This window comes from Hylobates moloch, unplaced genomic scaffold (genome assembly GCF_009828535.3).
Source record: "Hylobates moloch isolate HMO894 unplaced genomic scaffold, HMol_V3 SCAFFOLD_15, whole genome shotgun sequence".
NCBI lineage: Eukaryota > Metazoa > Chordata > Mammalia > Primates > Hylobatidae > Hylobates > Hylobates moloch.
The window spans coordinates 26,845,132-26,872,058 of record NW_026652290.1 but is presented as its reverse complement, the minus strand read 5'-3'; the positions used below and the strand labels follow the sequence as shown (position 1 = coordinate 26,872,058).

The 26,927-nt window shown below is 41.9% G+C and overlaps 1 protein-coding gene across 2 annotated transcripts in view; it reads right to left on the bottom strand.

The window, feature by feature from the left end:
• Positions 1 to 6,890: 6,890 nt before the first annotated feature.
• The window catches only part of LOC116483391 (FUN14 domain-containing protein 2-like), a 29,111-nt gene continuing 9,074 nt past the window's right edge, over positions 6,891 to 26,927 (bottom strand). The window contains exons 2-3 of one of the 2 annotated variants that reach the window (XM_058428743.1): positions 10,195 to 10,255; positions 6,891 to 7,704 (exon numbers count right to left, since the gene is read on the bottom strand). In XM_058428743.1, coding sequence (XP_058284726.1) covers positions 7,528 to 7,704; positions 10,195 to 10,255 — 238 coding nt within the window. In that variant the 3' untranslated portion in view covers positions 6,891 to 7,527. The remainder of the gene's footprint in view (positions 7,705 to 10,194; positions 10,256 to 26,927) is intronic. The other variant, XM_058428742.1, reaches the window with a different exon arrangement.

Sequence of the window (26,927 nt, the reverse complement as noted above, 5' to 3'; positions counted from 1 at the left end):
AATGAGCTGTTCTACATAAGTGAATATTTCATGTAATGGAAGCTTTAAATACTAAAGCTTAGCATAAAACTTAACCATTTTAAAGGGACTCTTTTTGGCCTGTGTTAGATATTTTTCTTCTGTAGGTCACTTCCTGTGCCAGCTCCATTTTCTCTGTCTCTGGTGTTGTCTGTCATCTGCAGACCCAACCCTGCATAGGCTCAGGACCAATGACTGTGGACCTGGGTGTGCGTGTGTAGTCCCTACCACTGTGGAAATTGTAATCTGAGTTTTCAGCTACAGTTGCTTGGATTTAGGCCCTTGGATGCCTTTATAATCACTGAGCTGTGGCTTCCCAGGCTGATACTATCTTGTGCCTGGATAGTAGCTGTTATTGGCCTTTTTTCTTTGTGCCTCCTGCTCAGTTACCCCATTAGAGACTTTGGAGACTGACCTGAATGACTAACTATTGTCTCCAGAACTGGAGGCCAATCCATGACTCTCCATGACCATTTTTCTTAAGACAGAGGCCTGCTTCAATTCTTGACTTATTTAGGGCCCCTGAATTAAAGGCTTGTGCTCTTACCTGATGTCAAGAAGCACAAAACTCAGATTATTTTCATTGCATCTTGCCTCATCCCTTTGGACAAGACCCCTTGGACTTTGATGATGTCTCAGGTCACCCTCAACCTTGCTGGTCTGGTCAGTTTTCCATAAATCCCCACACTAGGGTCATTCTAACTTGATTGCATCATGCAATTATTAGGCTCTTTATGATATCTGACTTCATTTTTAAAGTAGCTTAAAATTTTTTACCAAGTAAATTTTTATCAAAATTAAACAATTAAAGTTAAAAGAAAAGCAAAACAAAAACCAAACACAAAATAGCACTTTCCTGATCCACTTCTCCCTAAACTCTATTGAATAGAATGCTAGCTCTTGGTTTATAAAATTTTATCATTTTTTCACTTTTTATTGGCTTATTACGTAGATGAGGATTTAGCATACTTATATAATCCAACATCCTTGCTCCCCCTCCTGTTTTCCAAGTAAAATTATATAAAAATGTTTGGATAAAACAATGTAAAATGTTTTCCTAATTTTCCACCTAGTATTTTGTATTTACATTTCCTTTCTTGTTCAGAATGTTTTGCTTTCTAGAGTTAATACTTAACTCATTTTTTTCCTTACTTGATTGATTGTGTGTATTCCTATCACTATTTTCAAACTTCCCAACACCAATGACTGTTATTTCTCAACCAGGCAGAAGCATCAGCTTTTCATTATTCTTGGAAACACTCCTTCAGGAGTCCTCTCTCCTCTTTCAGGCTGTGCTCTGGGTGTTCTGTACAGCTGGCCCCTGGCCCTTCTCTTTACCTGTATCCCAGGATGTATCTCTTATTTCCTGCCTCCCCATCTCTTTCTCTTCTTTGGTTATATCCTGATTTCAGTAGAGCATCTCCAGTAGCTTCTTGAGAAAGCATGTGTGAGCAATATTTTTGACACCGTGAAAGTCTTAATATGTATTATTCTTTCTTCACATTTTAATTGGTAATTTGACTGAATGTAGAATATGAGGATGCAAGTTTTCATTCCAAATTTGAAGCTGTTGCTCCACTGACTTCCAGCTTTGATGTTGTTGAGAAATCTGATGACATACATTCATATTTCCAGTCTTTTTTTTCTGTGAACTAGATATTTATGATGTGAAGATTTTAGTATCTTCTCTTTATCCCAGATGCTCTGAAAATTTATAGTAGTGTGACATGGCGTGGGCAACCTCTTTATTCATTGTGCTATACATCCAGATGTCATAGAGAGCCAACAGACTATTTTAATCCAAAAACCCATGTTTCTCAGTTAAAGGAATATTTTGGGCATCAATATTTTGATAATTCTATTTATTTTACTCTCTTCTCTCTCTCTTTTTTTTGGAACTCTGTTATACTGTGGTTAGGCTTCTTGGACTGATTGACACTCAAACTTCCTCTTATCTACTACTGTTTTATCTCTTTGTCTTTTTGTTCTGAGAGATTCTCTTGACTGTGTATTCCAAACTTTCTATTGAATTTTTTTCTGTTGAATTTTTTATTTCAAGTATCATATTTTCCAGTTTTAAGAGTTCTAATTTGTTTTCTGTTCCTTAAAAAAATGATGTCTTATTATTTTGCCAAGGATTAATATTTATATTTCTCTAAAGATATTATTTCTGTACAAAATTTTCTTCTCTATCCATTGTCTTGATTTCCTCTGAGTTTTTCTGTTAATTTTAGTCTTGTTTTTTCTTACTGGAGCTTAATTTTAGAATTTTTTTGTCTGTTGATACTTGAGAATATTACATTAGAGCTGACTGGTCACTCTTTTTGGATAGAGGCAGAGCTTGTCAATTACAATGTGCTAGTTGGGCATCCAGCTGTTTGTGGGAGAAACCTGAGTGTCAGAATCTAGAGATTCTGGGTATATTCCATTTCACCACCTAAGAATCCTCCAGTTTCCTGCCTGGGAAGGTGGTAGTGGGAGAGTTATATCCCCAAGCTGCCAGTATTTTTAAGCCCAGAGAGTCCGGGAACTTGGAGGCTCCTTGTTCTGTATGTACACTCACTCACACCCTTGTTTTCAGATGTGTCTCTCTCCCTACCATCTCCCGCAATCCTGGCTAACCTTTCTCTGTATCCTTTTCTTTGTTGAATAAATCCCTAGTTTACTGCCAAGGTAGGAGAAGAAACTTGAGAATTTAACTACTTTCTTTTTTTTTTAATTTAAAGATTTTTAAAAATTTTTATTATTATACTCTAAGTTTTAGGGTACATGTGCACAACGTGCAGGTTTGTTACATATGTATACATGTGCCATGTTGGTGTGCTGTACCCATTAACTCGTCATTTAGCATTAGGTACATCTCCTAATGCTATCCCTCCCCCTCCCCCCACCCCACAACAGTCCCTGGTGTGTGATGTTCCCCTTCTGTGTCCATGAGTTCTCATTGTTCAATTCCCACCTATGAGTGAGAACATGCGGTGTTTAGTTTTTTTTGTCCTTGCGATAGTTTGCTGAGAATGATGGTTTCCAGTTTCATCCATGTCCCTACAAAGGACATGAACTCATCATTTTTTTTATGGCTGCATAGTATTCCATGGTGTATATGTGCCACATTTTCTTAATCCAGTCTATGGTAGTTGGACATTTGGGTTGGTTCCAAGTCTTTGCTATTGTGAATAGTGCCACAATAAACATACATGTGCATGTGTCTTTATAGCAGCATGATTTATAATCCAGACTTTAGACAAATTCTCCTGATGCAGTCCAGCTCCTCATGCCTCTTGTGTGGCTGCCTCTGATTTCTGACTTTTCCACAGATCTGAGGTGCACCTGGCTGGTTTCTCGCTGGATCCCTTCTGCAGGCCCTTGCTGTTCAGCTTTATCAGCTCTGACAGTTTTATTTGATGTTTTCTAGTCCTGCATATATTGGCTGGCATTTCTTGTCCACTGTCGATCCTTTCTTCTCTCTTTTTCCTTGTGGGGATCACACAGACACACTTCAATTTTTAGTAGAGTATTTGGGGGAACAGAGATAAACATGTGCTCAATATACCATGTTTAACCAGAAGTAGTAATTTTTCATCTAAATGAGAGCTTGCTGAGCATAGCTTAAATTTTCCTTGCTGAGTCTTAGCCACCCGCATGAATATTAATTGCAGCATGTGAAACAATCATTAGGAGGCTCTCCCAGATCACTGTACTTACACAAATTTTATCTGCTTTTTGTAAGTATTGTTTTCATTCATTCATCCAACATGTTTTGTGCACATACTATGTGTCTGACACTGGGTATGTAGCAGTGAGCCAGACAAAGTCCCTGCCTTTTTGAAGTTTTCTCTCTGTTTTTTTCTTTTTCCTATGGCCTTTTACTTATTATTGTCAGTGTTCTTGCCTGTTTGTTTGTTTGTTTGCCTCTTCTGGTGTGTTGTGAGCCTAGTGAAAAAGGAAATCAAATTCATTAGGCCAGCGTATGAAGGAAGAATAACTTCATGCTGAATATGGACCTATGAGGTTCTGGGAAGCTTAACATGTGTGGACTTTGTAATATTGACTTATGCTTTTCATGGATCTTTCTCTTTCCTTTTTTTGCACCCTATTTTTGATTCATGGTTATATTTTTGATAGTTAAAATAGTCAGAAAAAGGGCTTCTAACTATAGAATTTGTTTAGGATCAAAGGATTTTAGAGCTGAAAGAGATCTTTGAGGACACACAATAAATTCTTTTCATTTTGTAGCTGCAGCAATTCATGCCTAGAGAGGTGAAAAGAATCGCTGTAGGTCACACAGCTAGCAATTTGCCGATCCAAGGCTAGAACCCAGGCCTTTGGGGCTTTGTGCTAAAACATGCTTTGATTTATATCTTAAGAAGCATGCATGGAAACAGCAGCAGCCAGTTTAGGTGACGGGAAGTTATAGCAGAGATGGGGTTGCCTTTTCTGAAGGGAGTGGGTCTCATTAAATTGCCAGGGCATCTGTAGATTGAGCTACCTTAAGACCTGAACAGGAAGGGCTTTAATATCTGCACCCTTCTTATGTGTAATGCAGCTACATTCCCCCTTCAGTTTAACTGGAAAAAGGGGCTTGAATTTACAGTGTGCATGATCTTTATGTGTTTTCTGCTGATCACTGCTTAACAAGGTATTCCACAGAAGAGGTTTGTTAGTTTTAATAGCCCTTAAATTACTTATGGCAATTACCTGCATCACTTTCATCTCCATGGAGGTTATTAAAATGCTCTCATGGCAACAGTAAAGAAATATAAAAATAGGTAAAGATGATATTATGCCTGCTCCCTGAGGCATTTGCTTGAAATGTATTTGCATTGCTTTTATACAGGGGGATACATTTAGTTCAAGACAAATATCTTAACTCTGAGGTTGGATCAACTTAAAAGCAGATATGTATCATCTTAAAAATTATTTTCACACTCCACCAGTTTTATTCCAGTGTTGTCTTCACAGAGGTAACTGGAAAATATTTTGCTTAAGATTTAATAAGCATTTGTTGAGACTCAGACATATGTCAGGTACTATACCAGCTAATGTCACATATGCTATTTTGTTTGAGACTCAAAGAACCTCTGTGATATTATACCTATTTTATAGATAAGGAAACTTAGATTTATAGAAGTGAAGTGATAATCATAACATCACATGGCTGGTAATGGCTAGTAAGTATAACAGATGGGGATTCAAATTCAACCTCGATTCCAGCATGATTTATAATATCCCACAAGTGCTGCCTACTAATGTGATGGCCTTACCTATAAACAGAAATGCTTCCGTAGTATTTTTTTTGCAGAATTCAGGGGACATTTTATGTCTCATGGGTTCCATCTGATCACTTAAATGCTATCATTTCTTGTATTCCTGTGGGCTAAAGTGCTCTCTCTGGGATTATCTTCTTAAAACCTAAGGCTGGATAAAGCTTTACATAGGTCTTTAACCCCCAGTGCCCTGCTACTCAAAGTGTGGCCCATGGCCCAGCAGCATCAGCGTCTCCTGGAACATCTTAAAAAATAGAATCTTAGTTTTCACCCCAGACCTACGCAGTCAGAATCTACATTTTAACAAGATCCCCGGGTACATATGAACATTAATGTTTGAGAAGCACTGCTGTAATGTGAGAGAGTCTGCCAGAGACTTCTTTTTCTGTTGAGGGTATTGACCATTGTGGGAGTGGGGTGAGAGGAAGCGGGAGGACTTCTACGCAGAGGGGGAGAACCCTGCTGTATAGAAGGACATTGCACATGAATCTCACCCACATCCCAGGCTTGTCCAGGACCTGCCCCAAGTAATTAACCACAGGAGGGAAGTAGTGCATCTGCATGCTGAGATTACTTTCTCATGATGCGTATTACGATTTTCCATAGAGATGGCCCACAGCATTTTTATGTGAAATGCGTGGATGCGTGTTTCTGCTTTCTATGGTAAAGGTAACCTTCCCAAACCATGCCTCCTTAACCTTTATTTTTCATCCTGTTCCTTTTCTGATCTCCCATCTCTATCTCTGACTTATTTCTGAGCATCATACTCCAAGGGTCTCATAGTGCTTCTAACTTAAAATCCTTAATGCCAAATACATTCCCTTTCTCTCCTCTTCTATCTGTGGTTAACAGTGACATTGATTTATGAATTACTCTGGTCTATCATTCTACATAGAGTTATGATGTAACTGCTATGAATTGATCACTGTTAATGGTTCTGTTCTTAAGGAGCTCCACTCTAATAGGGCAGATGAACTTGTAAACACAGAATTTCAGAAAAATGTGCTAAGTGTTCTATTAGGGCAGCACTGTCATTCAGCAACCTCTAGCCACATATGGCTACTGAGTGCTTAAAATGTGCCTAGTCTGAACTGAGATGTGCTCCAAGTGTAAAACACGCACTGTACTCTGAAGTCTTAGAATGAAAAAAAGAATGTAAAATATATATTAAGAGACAGGGTCTCACTCTGTCCTCCAGGCTGTAATGCAGTGGCACTATCATAGCTCACTATAATCTTGAACTCCTGGGCTCAAGATCCTCCTGCCTCGGCCTCTTGACTAGCTGGGATCACAGACGAATGCCAGCATGCACAGCTAATTTATTTTTCAATTTTTTGGTAGTGATGGGTTCTTGCTATGTTGCCCAGGCTGGTCTCTAACTCCAGGGCTCAAGTAATCCTCCTGCCTTGGCCTCCCAAAGCACTGGGATTACAGGCACGAGCCACCACACCTGACCTAAAATATTAATATTTAAAAATGTTGATTACATATTGATAGTACTTTGGATATATTGAGTTAAATAAAATGTATTAAAATTAGGTTCATCTGATTCTTTGTTCTTTTTAAAATGTAGTTACAAGAAAATTCAAAATTACTTGTGGCTAACATTATATTTTTATGGAGCAGTGCTCCATTACTGGTTTGGGAGCACAGTGGAACTACAGAGTCAGGGAAGACTTCAAAGGAGGGTGGAGGGGAAATAGGAGCTTTCCAGGCAAAGGAGAGAATTATCTGTGGCTTTAGTTACTAGGAAAACAGGTGAGTTGAATTAAAGGAAATTAGCAGGACTATTGCTTTTTCATTACTAACAACCATATCACCACTGAGGTCCAGCCAGAGAGCAAGAGTATATCTCTTCCTGCAGTTATATTATTGAATGGAGCCCTGCCTGGCTGTGTGGGGCTTTCTGAAGAATCACCCCATCTTTCCTTCAGTCCCTTTGAAGTAGAGACCTTGCTTCTACCTGCAGGCTGCTGTGAGAGAGTGAGATAAAATTCATTTTTAGCTCCAGATGAAGGGTTAAAGATGGTTCAAGGTTTTTCTGTTCATGTTGTTTTCCCTTCTAAATGGTGACTTAAACTCAAATGGCAAAAGGCAAAAATTGCTGATTCTTGAGGATTTGGCAGGGGGGAGGCTGGCACTTTCTCTCCCTCTTCCTCTCTTCCTCTCATTTTTGTCCCTTAGATAAAATCTGGCACTTGAGAGCCCACATTTGTCCCATGACTGATGTGAGATGGTACATTTATACCACATGGGAATCTTCTACTCCACATCCAGAACAATGAGAACCATGGGCTCCGTAGATGCAAGAGGAGGCCATTCTCTCAGTTGGGCAGCATCTGCCCTCTTTGTAGCCTGCGGGTCTTTTCATCTGTCTTCTGTTTTGGAAAACACAGGCTTCTGCTGGGAGGCCTGAGATCTACAAAAGAGAAAAGGATGAGACAGGAGCTAGAGACCTAGGTAAAAATCCCAACTGATGTACCCTGGATTCATCTTTCAGCTTTAGAGAGAGAGCCTCCAGGGGAAGATAATGAGATTTTGTCTGTGGGCTCTGACCTGGCTCTGGACAAAATGTGAAATTTACTCACTAAATATGGATCAAATTATTTCCTTCTGCCAGGCACTGCTTGGAGTGTGAGGAAAGGAAGAGAAACCCGACTGTCCTGTGTGATAGCTATTTTTATTCCTATTTTATGGATGACAAAACTGAGGTTAAACGCCTTGCCTGCACCACAAATAAATGCTAAGTATGTGAGATGATGTGTGTGCTGAGTAGCTGGATTTAATCATTCTACAGTGTATACATATATTGTGACATCACATTGTACCCCATAAAGATACACAATTATTATTTGTCAATTAAAAGTGTAAAAATATAAATGCCTTGCTTCGTTTGGTCTTAAAACCCAGGTCACTTGCCAGGGGTTTGTGGTTTTGTCCTCTGCAAGGCCATAGGACTTCCCTGCTCCCCTTTGCCTGCTCTCTCCACTCCCATGCTGTTGACACCCCCGGGTGAATATATCTTAGTCCAAGAGAAGCAGTTTGGACCAGCTGCAAGCACCCCCCTTCCCTCTCAGTGTGTATTTTGAGGAGTAAGGAATGGGGAGAGGCAGCCTGGGGGCAGGCTCTAAGCTCCCAGTGTGTGTTTTGAGGGGTCAGGAGTAGGGGGTCAGGTGCTGAGTAAGCACATTCTGCCATTTCTGCCTCAGGGCACAGATGGCTGCTTTTTTAGGTAAAGCAAGAGGGGAAACAGCTGACAACAGAATTCTTTTTGATTCTTCTTTCTTCTGTGACTTAGTGTGTCTGAGACTGGCTGCAAATATGTTTCTCAGATAAAGTAAAATTTTCCTCTAATTTATCAGATAATGTACCATAATCCCTAGCCCACAAAGCTAATGAGCGCCCCAAGAGTACACACTTTGGGCCGGGCACGGTGGCTCATGCCTGTAATCCTAGCACTTTGGGAGGCCGAGGTGGGAAGATCGCCCGAAGTCAGGAGTTTGAGACCAGCCTGGGCAACATGGTGAAACCACGTCTCTACTAAAAATACAAAAAAATTTAGCCGGGCTTGGTGGCAGGTGCCTGTAACCCCAGCTACTAGGGAGGCTGAGGCAGGAGAATCGTTTGAACCCAGGAGGCGAATGTTGTAGTGGGCTGAGATCGCATCATTGAACTCAAGCCTGGGTGACAAGAGTGAAGACTTCGTCTCACACACCGAAAAAGTACACATTTCTTCTGAGCTCTGGTTGCCAGGTGTCTGTATCAAATATTGAAAACCACTTTTGAGGCCAGGCGCGGTGGCTCACGCCTGTAATCCCAGCACTTTGGGAGGCTGAGGCAGGTGGATCAGGAGGTCAGGAGTTCGAGACCAGCCTGGCCAAGATGGTGAAACCCCATCTCTACTAGAAATGCAAAAAATTGGCCGGGCATGGTGGCATGCGCCCATGGTCCCGGCTACTCCAGAGGCTGAGGCAGAGAATTGCTTAAAACCTGGAGGGGTGGAGGTTGCAGTGAGCCGAGATCGCACCACTGCCCTCCAGCCTGGGCGACAGAGCGAGACTCCGTCTCAAAAAAAAAAAAAAAAAAAAACACTTTTGAGTACTAAATTGTGAAAACATCAGACTTTGTATGTAGAATAAGTTTTTGGCTGATAAATATTTGTCAAGCATGTGAGGTATTTTTGTTGAAACCCTCTGGCTGGCTGATCTCTCCTTGCTACTCCTTCAGACATGCCAGGATTTAATGGCTGGAGACCTAAACACTGTGTCAAAGGCAGGTTTGAAAGAAATGAGGAATTTAACCAGTCATAGCACCAAAGAGAAAAGACAGCTGAGGAAGGCTTTAGAAATCTTCCATCCAGCCTTTGTTGAACAGATGTGGAAACTGAGGCCAGAAGGGAAGTGGCAGAGTAACCTAGCTTGTAGGGGGCAGGGTCAGGTTGGGAACTAGGATGGTTGATGGCTGGTCCAGCCTAGCCTCTTTCAGGGAGCGAACGGTGAGGGGCTGCCTCTCAAGAGTTTGTCTGTTAGGAGCAGAGAACACAAAAATCCTGTGGTGCCTTCACCAGTCCTTTCTCCAGGCTAGAAAAACGATGATGTCAGAAGGAGCTCATAAGCCCTGTGTGGAGATTTGGCATTCAGCTCCTCACTCTGCCCTGGAGAGGTTTTGTTATGCCAGAAAGGGGCTCTGAACATCTCTGTCAGTGAGTGAGAGGCCTATTGGACTTGCGGGCTTCATCAGGAAGGTGTGGAGAGATGTCAAGAGACCCTCCGGAGGATCCAAATCAATACTAGGCATGAAAACAAAGCTGGCTTTGAAGCCCGAGTTAACAAAGGAAAGTTTCTTTGCTGCTTAGACAAGTTAGAGCCACACAAAAATGGTTAGAAGTATTTTAAGATCTTTTCCCCACCTCAGATAGTTTTGGCTTTGAGAAGAGATTTTTCCCATGGTGCAACTGGGCATACTTGGATCTATATGAGGAGGAAAAGTAAAAGTATAAGGTAAATGAGGAGTTTGCCTTCTGTTGGTTGATAATCTACAAAGCTTCCACTCACCTTCTGTCCCAGCACCCAGGACTCATATTCCTCTCTGACTGCCCACTGCTACCAAATCAAGCCACTCTCCTGCACATCAGTCCTCATTCTGCAACTTTGCTGCTTTCACCCAAACTTATATGCACAATGTTCACACACTCCCTAACCCCTTATTCCTTCAAGGCCTTGCTTGAAGTGCTTGAAGCTGGTTAAGCAGCTAGATGCTGTTTAAGTTTATAGTTTTGGATATAAATACTTTAGGAGAGAGACTAATGCTCTGTGATTTTGGACAAGCCATTTAGTATCTTGGAGCTTCCATTTTTCTTATCAGTGAATAAGTGATGTTTGCTCTACCAATGCAAGAGAATTGTTGCAAGATTTAAAACCCGTGTGAATTAATGAATGTAAAAAAGACCTTGGTCAAACTGTTGCATGCTTTATAATAAGTGAGATAGCATGATTAAATGCCTTAAAGACGTTAATTTTCAAGGCTTATGTCTGTCTAAGGGGTAGATAATTGTTGGTAGATAACCCCCCACTCCTAGATTCACCAGCAGAACTTACATTCCTCTGCCTGTGTCTGTTTTGCCCTACTCCTTTGTTTAACCCCTTCCTTGTCTTAGCTTTCTTCTAGAGAGGGGAAGGGGTGCCCTTGGTGACTTAACTTCTTGTGCATATTATTACATTGAGGCAAATCTAAAATGAGCCTCTGCAGGAGGAGAACAAATGCCAGCCCCTGGAGAAGGATCAGAATGCTTTGCTTTTTATTTCTTTCAGGGGTCTAAGTGTGTGCCGGATTGCATGGTCTAGGGAGGAGATACTGAGTGCAACTTTTCCTGTTTCTCAGAAGTGGTGCCTGGCGGCCCAAAAATAAGGATGAAAAGGCCCCAAATAACCCATGTTCTAAAGAGAGAAGCCAAAAAATGCACCAATTTCCCAGCCCAGCCTTCCTGGTCTGTGGTTGCCATCCCAGGTGTCATCCTCACTCTCCACCCTACTTTCTGGTTCATTGTGCATCCCTCTAAGGGATGAGAACACGAGGAGGGGAGAGAGTTATCACTATCGTGAACCTCAGGTGTGATGTGCTCATGGAAAGAGGTGTTTCCTACTATCCCTGAAAAAAATAATACAGTTTGTATTTGTACCCACCACCCACCATTGAGCTGTCAATCCCCCTCATTAAGACACTTGTACCAGGGAAAACGAGTAATGGGCATAAAAGACAAGAGCAACTTGAGTCTTCATTTCATTGCTCACATCTCTCTGTCCTGCTTCTTTCTTCACCGAAGTACTGCGTTTCTATTCCAAACCAGCTACAATGAGCAGTCTTCATTAGGAATTGGGACTATAGTCTCAACATGGGACTATTGGGGACCCTCTAATAGCCTTGTCCTTGACACACATGACTTTGGCCACCTCAGTAGCAAGAGGCATCTGAAGGGATATGCTTGAGATCCCTGGAGTCCTCAGAAATGTCTACAGGCAGGTGTCCTGGGGTCTTGCATAGGAGGCCCTGAGTGAGCTCAGCGGGGCCTCCAGACTCACCCATCACAGCCAGGTCGCTCTCCTGCTCTCCTGGTGCTGATTCCAGCTCCTTTCTGTCATTCTGTAGCCCTCAGGATTTGGGTGTCCTTCGGACTGTCCTGTTGGGAACCCTTCCTCACAGTCCTCACATTGACTGAGCAGCCCGAGCGGGCACCACGTCTGGTTTCTTTGCTTATGCTCAGCTACTGGATTGCAGTCCCAGAAACGCCACCTTGACAAGGTTAGCCTGCAATGTGTGAGGCGAATGAAGGCCACAAGGTGGCAGCAGAGGATTACCCACTTGCTAGTGGAGTTGTGAGGCTCTATGGGGGAAGGGAAATGGAGTTTCCTTACCACAGGGCAGGTTGGAAAGCAAGTGAACCAACATTTTAGAGGACTAAGAGATCAATAGGAACAGGTGCAGAAGATTCCAGGAGGGTGTTGAGGTAGGACTTGAATAGAAAGACTAATATTCATGTATTAAATGTTTATTATGAAGCAGGCAATGTGCTTAGCACTTACACATTACATGATCCATTTCTTAGAACAACCCTGCAATTATTCCTATTCTACTTGTGAGAAAATAGAGGCTCAGATTAATTGAGTTACTGGCCCAAGTTCACATAGCTATTAATTGATGGAATTAGGAATAAAAACCAGGTCTGACAGACTATAAAGCCTGAGTTTTGAACTTCTATGTTAAACAGTGCAAGCGTCAGGATAGACTAGTGGTTCTCAAAGTGTGGTCCTAGAACCCCCCGGGATTGGCATCACCTGGTAACTTGTTATAGTGCGCATTCTTGGCCAGTCGCAGTGGCTCACACTTGTAATTCCAGCATTTTGGGAGGCCAAGGTGGGCAGATGACTTGAGGTCAGGAGTTTGAGACTGGCCTGGCCAATATGGTGAAACCCCGTCTCTACTAAAAACACAAAAATTAGCTGGGCATGGTGGCAGATGCCTGTAGTATCAGCTACATGGGAGGCTGAAGCAGGAGAATTGCTTGAACCCAGAAGGCAGAGGTTGTAGTGAGCCAAGATTGTGCCATTGCACTCCAGCCTGGGCGATAGAGTGAGACTCCGTCTTTAAAAACATAATAATAATAATAAAAAATGCAAATACTCAAACCTACTGAATCAGAAACCCTGGGGTGGGGCTCAGCAATCTGTGTGAGTGTGTGTGTGCACACGCGTGTGTGTGTGTTTTAATTTTAAATATATATTTTAGTAGAGACAGGGTCTTGCTATGTTGCCCAGGCTGGTTTCCAACTTCTGGCTTGAAGTGATCCACCTCGGCCTTCGAAAGAGCTGGAATTACAGTTGTAAGCCACCCTGCCTGGCCCCAATCTGTGTTTTTAAAAGCCCTCTGCCAGGATTCTGATGCTGCTCCAGTTTGAGAAGCACTGAGATAGATAATATTCCAGCCTGTCAAATGCTGAGCTGTGGATTTGCCTGTCATGGTGCAGTCACCTCTGATGGAGCTGGAACTGCCCCAACCTTGACCTTGACATTAGGCCAGCTGGCTGCAAAGGTAAGGAAGTTGTTCACTCCAATTCTGCCCCTTACCTGCTGACATTTTTCTCCCTCTTTAGCTGTAGGTGGGGGAGAAAAGTCTTTGTGGAACTCAGAACTGGAACTTTTCTCTTCATTAACATGACAAACAGGCTACCTCTATCAAGGACAGCCCGGTGAGACTGGCCTGGAATTTAGAATCTCCTTATAAATAAAGTCTCAGCTTTAAGCATTAATGAAAGACATGAGATCTTTATGGTGCCATTCATTTCTGATCTTGCCAATTTGGTAGCTAAAGAGTGACTGCTATCTTTTTCCAAGCCACTAATTATGCAACTCTGTCCTGATATGTGCTAGTTCAGGTTCTTAGCAAAAATTGTTATTCCTCTAAAAATATTATATAACATTTAAGACTGGAAGGAAAGACTCCAAATAATTAATCTTTGTATTTTAGCTGAGAATTTTGGAGTGATTTTAAGTTGTTTCTTTGTGCTTTAAGAAATTTTTGTTTTTAACTTTGAAGTGTGTACACATTTTTCAATAAGAGAAGAAAATAATGCTGTTTTATAAACAAGTCTTTTATTCTGTGAGATGAACCCATCAGAATGAAAGTTATGTGCCTGAAATTCCTGATGATTTGACAAGAGAAGACTGAAGCTTTTTGTATAGCCATTTAAAGAAAAAGAAAACTCACTAATTTTCAGCTTATTCATTTGATATTTGTGCTTATATCCATAGGAGATAGGAGGTATTTGTTTGTTTGTTTGTTTTTTTACTGAGGTTACAAAAGGATATTAAGAACAAGGCAATGTTTAGGAGAGCAGATTGTTTAAATGGAGTTTGAACTACCTTTGACATTCTCATCTATATGCTAACACTGATGTGCTTATTACAAATTTTTTCTTATATATTCATTCATCAGATTATAGATGGTGTCTCTCTACATTAACACCTATCTGTAGCTTTAAAATCAGACTGTAGGATATATTAGTATACCCAGTAAGCTCTAATCATTTGTGACTGTTTATTCAGACACGTACAGAAATGACACGTTCAGGAATCCTCTTTCTAAGGTGAATCCCAGAAGACCTCCAATGGCTTGGATATCTAAGGTTGCAGATGTGAAGCAACAAGATCTGTGTAAGTGATCATCTCTCACAGGATGGGCTTTGGGATACTTCAAAAATGTATGGAAGCCAAGTAGCCATGGGGAGGTAAAGACCTCTTAAGGTGAACTCCTCATTAGCAAAGGACCCTTCTGATGTAGAGAAACCAAGACCTTTGGGTGCCCCTCAAAGGCAAGCTGGTTCTCAGACTCCATCAGATCTCAGATAAGCTTCTGAGGACAGGGGGCCACAGCAGCAGCAGTGGTGGCACATTCCAGCTGATCCCCATGGACTGAGCTGCGGAGGACCCGCCGGCCTTGCTAGAAAGGAAAGTGACTCTTCTGAAGCTGGGGGCACTGAGCAAAAGCACCACCTGGCAGAGCCCCTCCTCTACAGGGCTCCATGCAGACAGGCCAGAGAATGAAAGATGTGTATTATGCATATTATCTCATTTATACATTTGTCCCTTGCTTGTCTTCCCCATTAGAATTGTTAAAAAGGAAAAATCTCAAGTTTAAATTTATCAGAGTTTGTATGAGCAAAAAACCCCAAAAAACAACAACAAAAATGATTAGTGAAGTGAATCTGGCAGCCCCAGAACCAGAACAGGGTCAAAGAGCTTCTGTGTGCTACATGATCAGACAGCAGTATTTATGGACAGAAAAGGGAAGTGAGGTAAAAAGAACAACTTAGTTATAGCTCGGCATTTTGTCTTACTTGAATCAGCTGACCACCTACCATATTGACTGAAGTTCAGCTGCTTGTTACATGAGTATACTTCTAAATTAATTTGTTTCATTTAGCATGGATTACCACATACTGGTTTGATCTGTTGGGCTAGGAACCCAATGCAAATCAATGGAATGCTATAAATTTTATTTTTATTATTATTTTTAGAGATGGGGGGGTCTCATTATATTGCCCAGGCTAGTCTCGAACTCCTGAACTCAAGTGATCCTCCCACCTCGGCCTCCCAAAGTGTTGGGATTACAGGTGTGAGCCACTGTACCTGATTAAATTGTATTTTAACAGAATAGAAGCTTCCTAAAAGCCAGACCTTGTTTGTCAACTTGAAGGTGCATCTTCAGCATCTAAAACATAGTAGACAATAAATATGCAGTGAATGAATATGTGAAGGCTCCCATAAACTCTAAGTTTATGGTATTCATTGACACTTTCATTAAGTTATGGTATTTTTCTAATTCCAGCAATTCTTTCCTTTTCAGCAATTGCACATAACTCCAGTAACCAAAGTGCCAGTAGGAAACCTTGAAGATGATGCTGAGAAATAGTTTTCTGGACACAAAAACCCTGTGGACTCTTGACATCTAAGAACTTTTAGACAGTGGTTTTCACACTTATTTCTGCAGCAACAGGGCCCTTTCTTTTCTGGAAACCTGAGGCAGAGGCCCACGATATAAACAAGACAAAAGCAGAGATGCTCAGGTTCAAGCCGTGATATGTGCCTTGAGCCTGACCTGCTCAGACCTTGCCCTCTTTCCTTTCCTCCAAGAAATCCCAGAACAGTTTCCTGCAACAGTAGGATAGTGGTTCTCACCCTTGGCTGCACATTCGTCTCCTGGAAAAGCATAATTTCAGCACAGGAGATCAAGCACACAAGCTCTGGCTGTGATATATGCTAAAATAAAATGTTCAGATAGAGTTCGAAATTAACCCCATACTATGCTCTACGGAAGTCACTTCTGAATTGCATGTTATCAGTCCTAGCACAGCAATTCTCAATCCTAGATGCTCACTGAAGTCAGCTGGGGAACGTTAACAATTACTGATGCTGGGACTAACTCTGTCCCATTCTCCCAGATTCTAATTTAATTTGTCCGCTGTATAATCTGGGTGTCTGAGATTTTAAAGCTTTATGGGCCTGTTACAAACACTCTACTCCATGCTGGTGGGGAATAAGCAAACTACGACAGAAGCAGGCAGAGGGCATTCTGCCGTATGTTGTAGGTAGCTGTCTATCTTCTGTTATCATTGCTGTAAGTGATCCTGAGGGCAGGGAGTGTGTGTTATTCATTTCTTTATACTTTGTTTAGGACTGTCTGTTACTGCAGTCCCTCAGGAAAAGCATATGCTTCATTAGCTGAGTGATTGCAAGCAACTTCACCTTTCTAATCCTCAATTTCCTCATCTGCAAAATAGCAAAGTAATGGTATCTACCTTGTCTAGTTTATGTAAGGATTAAATAAAATATGAAAATGGTTTAACAGAGTATCTGATACATTATAAGTGCTCATTAAATGCTTTAAAGATACTGTTCTTCCTATTAGCTATTTATACCAGAACTAAGAGTTTCTGCCTTATATTGTAAGGGAGGTAAGACTTGGTCAGGTGAAGTTAAGATTAAGTTTATGAAACTTGTTTCTCATAAAAAGGGTTATATCTTAAAAGGATAAATAGGTTTAAAGAATATTTAAGCAAATATTTATATACAGCATTCATAGCAACTGGATTTTAGGGAAGTTAAGTATTCTTATTCCTAATGATTTGACTTAGAGGGAGGGCAATTTTGACTTCCCAGAATCCACACCAGGCTGTACCTTTAGAGAGAGGCTCCTGGATTAGATATGCCCAGTATGGAATTTCTTATGTCCCTAGGAATTAGAAGGCTTCATGTGAACAGATGTAGCTTTGGGATTTTGTAACTTTATGAATAAAATTTCAGATGAGGACTAATATCCTGTGGTCTACATGTATCCATCTGTTTTACGCGGCATTGTTTGTCACTGGATATTGATTTACTCCTTTCTTTGTCCAGCATGGAGAATTAGAATATGTGTTAACTTGTGTAATCACTGATTGCTGAATTTGCAGCACAGTCAGGAAATAAGCAGATTGTAAGTGGTGAGTAACACAGTGCTTTGGAGGAGTGTAAATTAACAGCTTTATGAGGTATTGTAGCCAACGTTTCTGCCTATGTCTATCATTTAGGGCAAAGGTGTCTGAGTACACAGCTTCTCCTTATCCATGACCCAGATGGAATAAAAGAGGTCCAGACAGTGTCTGGACCCTTTAGACCTTCCCATGCCTGGGTGCTCCTAACTTGATTCCTAGTAGCCACTCTCTCTGTGTCTGAGAGCTTGCCCCAATGCGGCAGAAAGCCACTGGACCTGCACTTATGTCAGGCCAGAAAGGCTGGGCAGCAACTTGTGCCCCAGTGGTCCTCACCCGTGACTCATGGGAGTTGAGGCATAAATGCCCATTGCTCCTTCGTCCCTTGGGGTGATAATTACGAGGTGAATTATCTGCACTGTTTCTAGAACCTGCCTGTGGAATTATGATTCAGTTCTCCACTGTGGTTGCTGGCTTCATAATGCCCACTTTATTCTCTTCCTTTACTTCATTGCTGTACTTCCCCCAGTAAATTACCTATGCCCTAATCCTCATCAGGGAACCCAAGCTATGACCCTGAGTTTTCTCACTTATCCTGTGCTCTTGGTTGGTCAGGTAGCATCTATGAGCCTCAGTGTTCTCACCATGTTTGTGAGGTTCCTACACTGCCATATCAAAGGACCACAAACCTTGTAGCTTAAAACAACAGAAACATGTTCTCTCACAGTTCTCCAGGCTAGAAGCCTGAAATTCACAGGGCAGGACCATGCTCCCTGGGAAGATTCTAGGGAGAATCCCTTCTTGCTGGTTTTCAGCTTCTAGTGGCTGCAGGAAATCCTTGGTGCTTCTTGGCTTAGGGCTGCCATCTGATCTCTGCCTCTATCTTTACATGGCCTTTTCCTCTGGGTTTCTCTAGGTATCCAAGTATTTCTCGCCTTTCTCTTATAAAGACACAAGCCATTGGATTTAGGACCCACCCTAAATCCAAGATAATTTTATCTTGAAATTTTTAATTACATTTGCAAGACCTTATTTCCAAATAAGGTCACATACTGAGGTTCCTAATGAACGTGCATTTTTGGGGGATGCCATTCAACCCACTACCCTGTGAAAGGGGACCAGGAATCCCTATTATCCATTGCTGTGAGGATGCAAGTTAGGCAAGTTCTTGGTAGAGGGTAAAGTGTTGTTCAAAGGTTCAAAGGTAAAGGTTTGCTGTGGTTGTTCTGGACTCAGGAGCTGCCAATGCTTGGTGGGGTGGTGGGGGGCGGGTAGTGGCAGTGGTTAAGCTCTGGTTCCACCAGTTGTTTCCCTCTGTCCTGGAGGCAGCTGCTGACAAGAGTACATTCATGATTTTCTCATTGGCTTTGCCCTCATATTAGTATTGAGTGTAGGGCTTGGAGTCAGACCAAGGTTAAAATCCTAGCCATGTACTAGTTCTTTGTGTTTGGACAAATTACATTAGCCTACTAAGCAAGAAGTTATTGAAAATCCCCCCTGATAGATCCCTATAGCAGACACTCTGTGGCATTTAGCTATATCTTTTATGTGCTTCTTTCACGCAAATTTTACTCAGCTTCTTTCAAACAAAAACATAAGGACTAGACTTTACATACATGGAGGACTCAACAAGTCCCATGTTACCATCCTCAAGTACAGGGCACAGGGAAGGCATGGAGAAAAACAAAACATTATGTTTCTGGAACACCTGCTCAATAACAACCCATCCACTGTCCCTCAGCTGGTGGTGTTGACCCATTACATGAAAGAGAACCTGTCCAGGGTTTTAGTAGGGCATAGTAGGGACTTATGTGGGCACAAGCATTGATGAGTAGATAAATAAATCAGTGAGTCAGCAAGATAAATCCAGAAAAGAAAATGAGGGAAAAATGGGGTAAGAAGAAAAAGAGAACAGGAAGGAGAGGAGAAATTCAGACACATTTGGAGGATGGCTGGTAACACCAGTTCTCATAGGAGGATTTTCAAAGTATAAATGGCTTAATTCACCTCGTAGAACTTTGTCTTTCAAGATTCTGAGGACCAGTGACTTTTCTCCTCCTTAGCAAGCAAATCAATGCAAGATTGACTGAGCAAGGGACACAGGTAATGTCTGTGTGGTGGGAACAAGATGATATTTTAAAAAATTTTTCTCAGAGCCATGTGAATGCTAAATAGACACAAATGCCACGTTCCACTCACTCACATGGTAGTTACAGTTTGTAAGGTCTGTACACTGTTTTTATTTGACCTTTTTATAAGCAACCTCTGAGGCAGGCAGATTGGGTATTTAAAAGGCAAAACTAATGCTCTACTCACACTGTCAGTGGCTGTTGTGAAACCTCAGTTCTTCTTAGTTTAAAAGGGTTTACACATGAGATGCACAGCAAAGGAGATGCAGCACAGAGCAACTTATTGCAAAGGAGAAGAATATTCTGAAACCTAGGTGCAGAATACAGAAAGGATTAATGGCAAGCTGCTCATAAAGATGAGATAGCAAAGACTGGCACTAGGGAGACTCCCTTCATGGGAGTCTTACATGACTATTCATAAGTAGGTTGGAAGAGGTGTTACTAGTAAGCATGTTCTTGGTGCACAGGCACAGTAGCTATACATGCTTTTTCATACATTGTGTTGCGGGAAGTCAGGGAACCCGAACAGAGGGACCGGGTGAAGCCACAGCAGAACATAAATTGTGAAGATTTCATGGACATTTGTTAGTTCCCCAAATTAATACTTTTATAATTTCTTACACCTGTCTTTACTGCAATCTCTGAACATCAATTGTGAAGATTTCATGGACATTTATCACTTCCCCAATCAATACTCTTGTAATTTCCTATGCCTGTCTTTACTTTAATCTCTTAATCCCGTCATCTTTGTAAGCTGAGGATGTATGTCGTCTCAAGACCCTGTGATGATTGCGTTATCTGTATAAATTGTTCATAAAGCATGTGTGTTTGAACAATATGAAATCTGGGCACCTTGAAAAGAACAGGATAACAGTGATTTTCAGGGAACAAGGGAGATAACCATAAAGTCTGACTGCCTGTGGGGTGGGGCAGAACAGAGTCATATTTCTCTTCTTTCAGAAAGCGAATATGAGAAATATTGCTGAATTCTTTTCTCAGCAAGGAATAACCCTGGGAAAACGAATGCATTCCCAGGAGGCGGTCTCGAAAATGGCTGCTCTGGGAGTGTCTGTCTTATGCAGTTGTAGATAAGGGATGAAATTCGCCCTGGTCTCCTGCAGCGCCCTCAGCCTTGCTAGGATTAGGAAATTCCAGCCTGGCGAATTCTAGTCAGACTGGTTGTCTGCTCTCGAACCCTGTTTCCTGTTAAGATGTTTATCAATGACAATGTGTGCCCAGCAGGACATGGAACCTCATTAGTAATTCTAATTTCTCCCTGGCCTTGTGACCTTGCTCTGCCCCCATTTGCCTTGCGATATTTTATTGCCTTTGAAGCATGTGATCTCTGTGACCCACGCCCTATTTGTACACTCCCTCCCCTTTGAAAATCGCTAATAAAAACTTTCTGGTTTTGTGGCTCAGGGGCATCATGGAAACTGCCAACATGTGATGTCACCCCCGGAGACCCAGCTGTAAAATTTCTTTCTTTTCTACTCTTTCTCTTTATTTCTCAGACTAGCTGACACTTAGGGAAAATAGAAAAGAACCTATGTTGAAATATTGCGGGCTGGTTCCTCTGATAATATTGCATATTTAATTAGCATCTCCACTGTGGGGTATTTTTTTTACTATTATCATGAGCAAAGGGTCAGTTTGAGGACAGGTGAAATTAAAATGTGCATGCTGTCTGGGAGTGGGTGGGGAGTGGGATTTCCTACTGGAGATAGCTTTGCTGGGGTAAGCGTAACTATAATGTGAGTGCTGGGGCTTATCATCCTGACTGTATGGCCACCATGGCTGCCACACCCTGAGAACATGGTTACTTCTTGACTACCTATCCTGCCTCAACACAACACTTCTGGAACCAAATGTGTGGGTTTTATTTTTCCCCAACATCAACTACCTCTTGGAACACTGCCTAAGTGTCCTACAAGTTACCTCGATTCTGACACTAACTGCCTGGAATTAGCACAGACCCCATAGATTAAGGGCTGAGTCCCACAAGACTGCCCCCACTTCAGGAACCAAATCACAAGTCCCAGGTTGTCACCCGTACTTCTAATCCAAAGGCTATAAATGGAAGTTCCCACAACCTTCTCCTCATGTTCAATAATTTGTTAGAACAGCTCACAGGACCCAAGGAAATAGTCTACCTACTGTTACCAATTTATTACAAGGATATTTAAAAATACACAAATGAGCAGCTAGATAAAGAGATACACAGAGGTCTGGAAGGGTCCTGAGCACAGGAGCTTCTGTCCACATGGAGTTTTGAAGCGCACGACCTTCCCAGAAACTGTGTATAGTCTTGTTCACCAACTCAGAAGTTCACAAACCCTTTGGTTAGGGATTTTATGGTGGCTTTGTTATGTAGGCATCATTGATTACATCATTGGCCATTGGTGATTAGCTCAACCTCCAGCCCTTTTCCTCTCCCTGGAGGTCAGGGGATGGGGCTGAAACCCTTTACCCACAGGTTTGTTCTGGCAAACAGCTCCCCATTCTTAGGTGCTTTCTGGAGATCACTCCATTAATATAAACTCAGGTGTGATTGAAGGACTCTTGTTATGAATAGCAAAACGAGAGTTTTTTTTTTTTTCTTTTTCACCCAGCAGCTATTTCAGGAAGTGGGGACAAAAACAAAACACAGCAAAAGATGCTCCTATTGCTTTTATCTCTTGCGAAATTGTAAGCGTTTTAGGAGCTCCAGTCAGGAGCTGGGAATGAAGATTAAATATATATTTATTATTATATGACAACATCACAGTATTGTTGTCCCCACTTTATAAATCAGTAAGTGCGTGAAAGTTAAAAACAATTATCCCAAGTTTCCAGGGCTGGGAAGTGGAGATTGCTAGAAATCACAACTAAAACTTCTGCTGTCAGATTTGGGACTTTGTGTCTGAACAAGGTTCATAAATTCATTACTACTATTCTTTCATAAACTCTGAGGTCTGTCAGGCCTCTAAAGTTTATGGTCCCATAATGTCTCCCCCAGAAGCCAGGTTCACCCTCACCTCTTTCAGTGGCAGAGATCAGACAGGGTCCAGGGTTTGGGTTGGTCATGTCTGGAGAGGTTGGAACAAGGAAAATGTTCTGCATCCTCAAAAGCAGTATTTGCCAAATGGGGGATAAACTATATCTTTAGATTTGATTTGGACAGTCTCACTTTTTGAGTGACTTTGCAAAGCACTATATTAATAATATTGTCTCATAATTAATGGTAGGCTGGGAGCTGATGACATAGCTTTGGGCTGTTAGCTAATATGGTTATTACTTTAATGGGAACCTCCCAAGCCCTCGTCTTTTTGGTTCATAATAGAAGCCATTTTAAGGGAAATAAAAGTTTTCTTTGAGTCAGAAGAATTTTAAAGATGAGATATTATGCAAGAAACCTCTTCTTAGTAGAGTTCTTGGGGCATGAGTGTGTGTGTGTGTGTGTGTGTGTGCATGCGCGCATGTGTGTGTCTCTAAACCTAGGTCTTGAATGCTTGGGAAAGTTAGTGAGGAAGGTGGGTGACCTCTTCAATCTTCATCAACAGAAGTACTCACAGAGGCACTATTGAAGTAGTTATTTCATTTGAAATTTTTGATTCGCTTTAGGAAAAAAATGAACAAATTAGTTAAATTCTGTGTTACAGAAGAGAGAGTGCCACTAGAAAAGAGCTAGAGTTGGGGCTATAGGCATCTAGGTGTAGCCAAATTATGGCTCTGGCTACCTGTGGCCCTTGAGTTCATTCTCTCACTCTAGACTTATGCTGTCCCACTGAGGCAGATTGGCCTTGATGTCTGTCACTTAGGCAGATATCAAGACAGACAGAATGGCTCTATAGTGAGTGTTGTTCATTTTGGGCTATCTAGCTTCTATTCTACCTCCCAACAGCATCTTGGTTTCCTTCTTGGGAATTACCTCTGTCTTGTGGAGCAATGAGGGTGGGTGCTGGGCTTCTCGCCACAGACTCCTCTGAGAGATCCCTGGGGATTCCCTTCCAGCCCTGGAGTCCCACAAGACTGCTCCTACTTCAGAAACCAAATCACAAGTCCCAGGTTGTCGCCTGTACTTCTAATCAAAAGGGTATAAATGGAAGTTCCCACAACCTCCAGCAAGCAGCATATGACATAAGTTCAGCCAATTAGATCTTCTCTTCCAAAACTGTGACCCTGAAACAGAAGGATCCAAATGGGAGGAATGGTTCGAATCTATGTATCTGTCAGCAGGTTCTATGCAGGGAACAGAGAGATGGTTGGATCTTGTCTTCACACTTTCTGGAGCTGTTCCATATTCTGAGAGTTACAAGCCTCGTTCTCCAGCCTCCCCTTCAACCCTGTACCTCCATAGCTTTGATTCATTCCTCTTTTGCTTCAGTTGGTTAGCATTTTGTTGTTTGCAACTACAAAACTGTAACTGTAGAAGCCCCTTCACTGATCCCCTTGCCTCAAGAACACCCTGCACATTTTGCCAAGTTGCAAGTAGGACCATAACAAGCCCGTACCTGAAAGGTTTCAAAGTCTCTGTTTCCTGTGCAGAAAGCTCATGCTCCTTAGTATGGCAGAGAAGCCTCCCCCTTCCCTTGCCACTAGGTGGTGCTACCTCCTACTCAAAAATAATCTCTCTCCCAGGCCTTTGTCCTCCTATCACAGTTCACCTCCCAAGTACCTCACCATTCTGAACTTAGGGCAAGAGTCACCTCCTGTATGAAATCTTTCTTGACCTGCTCCTCCCTAGAATTGACTACTCTGTACACAGTTCTGTTTTGATCTGCTTATTTGTGTCTCTATGACCCTAGTAACTGAACTTGCTTTGAAGGTGGGCATTATATCACACCCACCTTTGTATTCCAAGAATAGATTTTTCATTTTGTATTTGTGGAATAGATGGATAATGAACAAGTGTTGCAATCATTAAGGCCTACTCACACATGTAAGTCTGGCCCCTGTTCTTCTAAATGCCTGGGACAGGGCATGCACCTGGCTTGTAATCACGGAAATGATCCTGATGATAGAAAGAGAGTGTAGTGACCTGTTTATAAAGATGGCTGCAACTATTGCTCCCATCCTGTGCACATACACCCTGGCACTGTGACTTTACTGCTCCCCCCATGAAAAAGTGGGTTGAATTCTCCTCCAGTTGAATCTGGCCCTGTATGATGATTTGACTATGTCCCCCAAAATTCATGTGTTGGAAACGTAATCCTTAATGCAGCAGTGTTGGAAGGTGAGGCTTAATAAGAGGTGATTGGGTCATGAGGGCTCTACCTTCATGACTGAATTAATGTCATTGTTGCAGGAGTGGATTAATTATTTTGAGAGTGGCTTTGCTATCTTGAAAATGGCTTTGTTATAAAAGCAAATTTGATTCCCTTTTTCTTACTCTCTCTCCTCGGTGCTCTCTTGTCCTTCTGGCTTCTGCCATAGGATGATGCAGCAAGAAGGCCCTTGCCAGATGCAGGGCCCTTGAACTTCTCAGCCTCCAAAATTATAAGAAATACATTTCTTTTCTTTATAAATTATCCAGTCTGTAGTATTCTAATAGTGATAAATGCACTAAGATACCGTGTGACTGACTTTACCCAAATGAATGTGTTGAAGTGATATTGTGAGACTTCTGAATCTCAGCCTCAAAAAGTCTTAGGGTTTCTGCAATTGCCCTTTTGGATTGCTGACCTGAGACCACCATAGAAAGAAATTCTGCCCAGCATGCTGGAGCATGAGAATGAAGGCACTGCAGCGAGCAGCCAGCACCAATTTCCAGGCATGTGAACCAGGCCATCTTCTAGCATCTCTCCCTGAGACAAGCTGCCAGGTGGCTGTATCCATGTGAATGGCCTCTAGAGACAGCAGCAGAAGTGCTGCCCAGATGCTCCAGCCCAAATTGTTGGCCCAGAGTTGTGAGCAAATAAATGGTGATTGTGTTAAGCTGCGAAGTTTTAGGTGGTTTGTTATGTAGGGGTAGAGAACGGATACAAAGATATTGGTAATGAGTTAACATAAAGAACAGGGATGCATTGTCCCCTGAATGTCCTCTATTCTTTAATAATTGTGACAATTTGCCTCCAGTGTCCATTTAAGATGTTGACCATTGTGGCAAATGGTCAGTTTATCTCAGGCTCTTTGCTGCCTGGATTAGTGTGCATGGGCTGCCATAACAAACTGCCACAGGCTTAAATAACATAAATTATTTTTTTCATAGTTCTGGAGGTTGCAAGTCTGAGATCCAGATGTCAGTCAAGTTGGCTTCTTCTAAGACCTCTCTCCTTGGCTTGTAGATGTCTGTCTTCTTCCAGTGTCTTCACATGGTCCTTTCTCTGTGTCATTTGGTATGCTAATCTCTTCTTCTTATAAGGACACCAGTCATACTGTATTAGGTCCCACCTATATGAACTCAACTTACCTTAATTACCTTTTAAAAGATGCTGCCTCCAAATATAGTCTGTACAGTCTGAGGTACCGGGGATTAGAGTTTCAACAAATAAAATTTGGGGGGGGGATATAATTCTGTCTAATCACTGCTTAAAGTCTAAGCACTAGCTTATTTTACCATCAACTCCTTGCCTACTGGTAGTTGAAGTGATAGTAACGTGCTTGGACTGACCAACAATTAAGTAGCCAGGAATCATTCTGAGAAATACCCTTCCAGGTCTGCAAAAACCATAAAGCAATTTAGGGAGTTGAGTTCCCTATGTCACCTTCCTATCCAAGTACCATGCCTTTTCTGGCTGTTTGCTGGGGCTGTCTGAACATTTTCTGGAGGCTCACTGCAAAAGGCAAGTAGGGGCAGCCTGAGGTGGGAGTTTGGCAATCCGTAGAGGCTGCCGCAAGCTGGGACCACCTCTGCAGATGCTGTTGGATTCCTACTGTGGGAGATATCCTCTTGCTAACAGTAACACATTTCCCCTTGAGTAAGTGACAGGGTGGGAATATAGCTTTTGCCAAACTCTCAAATAGAAAAACAAACTCACATGATCTGGAGAGAAGGAATGTACTTAAAATCTGATAATTAAATCTGGTCCCTTAGCAGCCAGCCCACAAATGCAGACAGTGAAGGCAGAGGTCAGTGGAGGCAGTAAGATGGACACACAGATGTGTGTCTTTGGATGTTTACCTTGATTAATGGATACACATACAGCAAAGGAGGAATTTGGTTAATAGAATTATCTAGATTTCTGAGGTGTAATCAAGTTAGTATTTATCGAACGTTTGCTGCCTGTGAAGCCCTGTATTATGGGTTGTGAAGAAAGATGCCAATCTGAACTCTTGCTGTTTAAATAATTTGAGATGCTTGAGTCAATGTTTCTGCCTAATTAAGTCTAAGTTAGCTTGCAAGACTGAACCTGATGACTGGCTTCTAGACAGCCTCAGGGTGCTAATTCTTATTCCTAGTGATTATTGGTACAGGGCTGGAGCTGGCTGTGGAAAGATGATTGGGCTGCGTGTCAATGGATCCGATCCATTCTTTCATCTATTTACACAACAAGCATTCATTGAAGATCT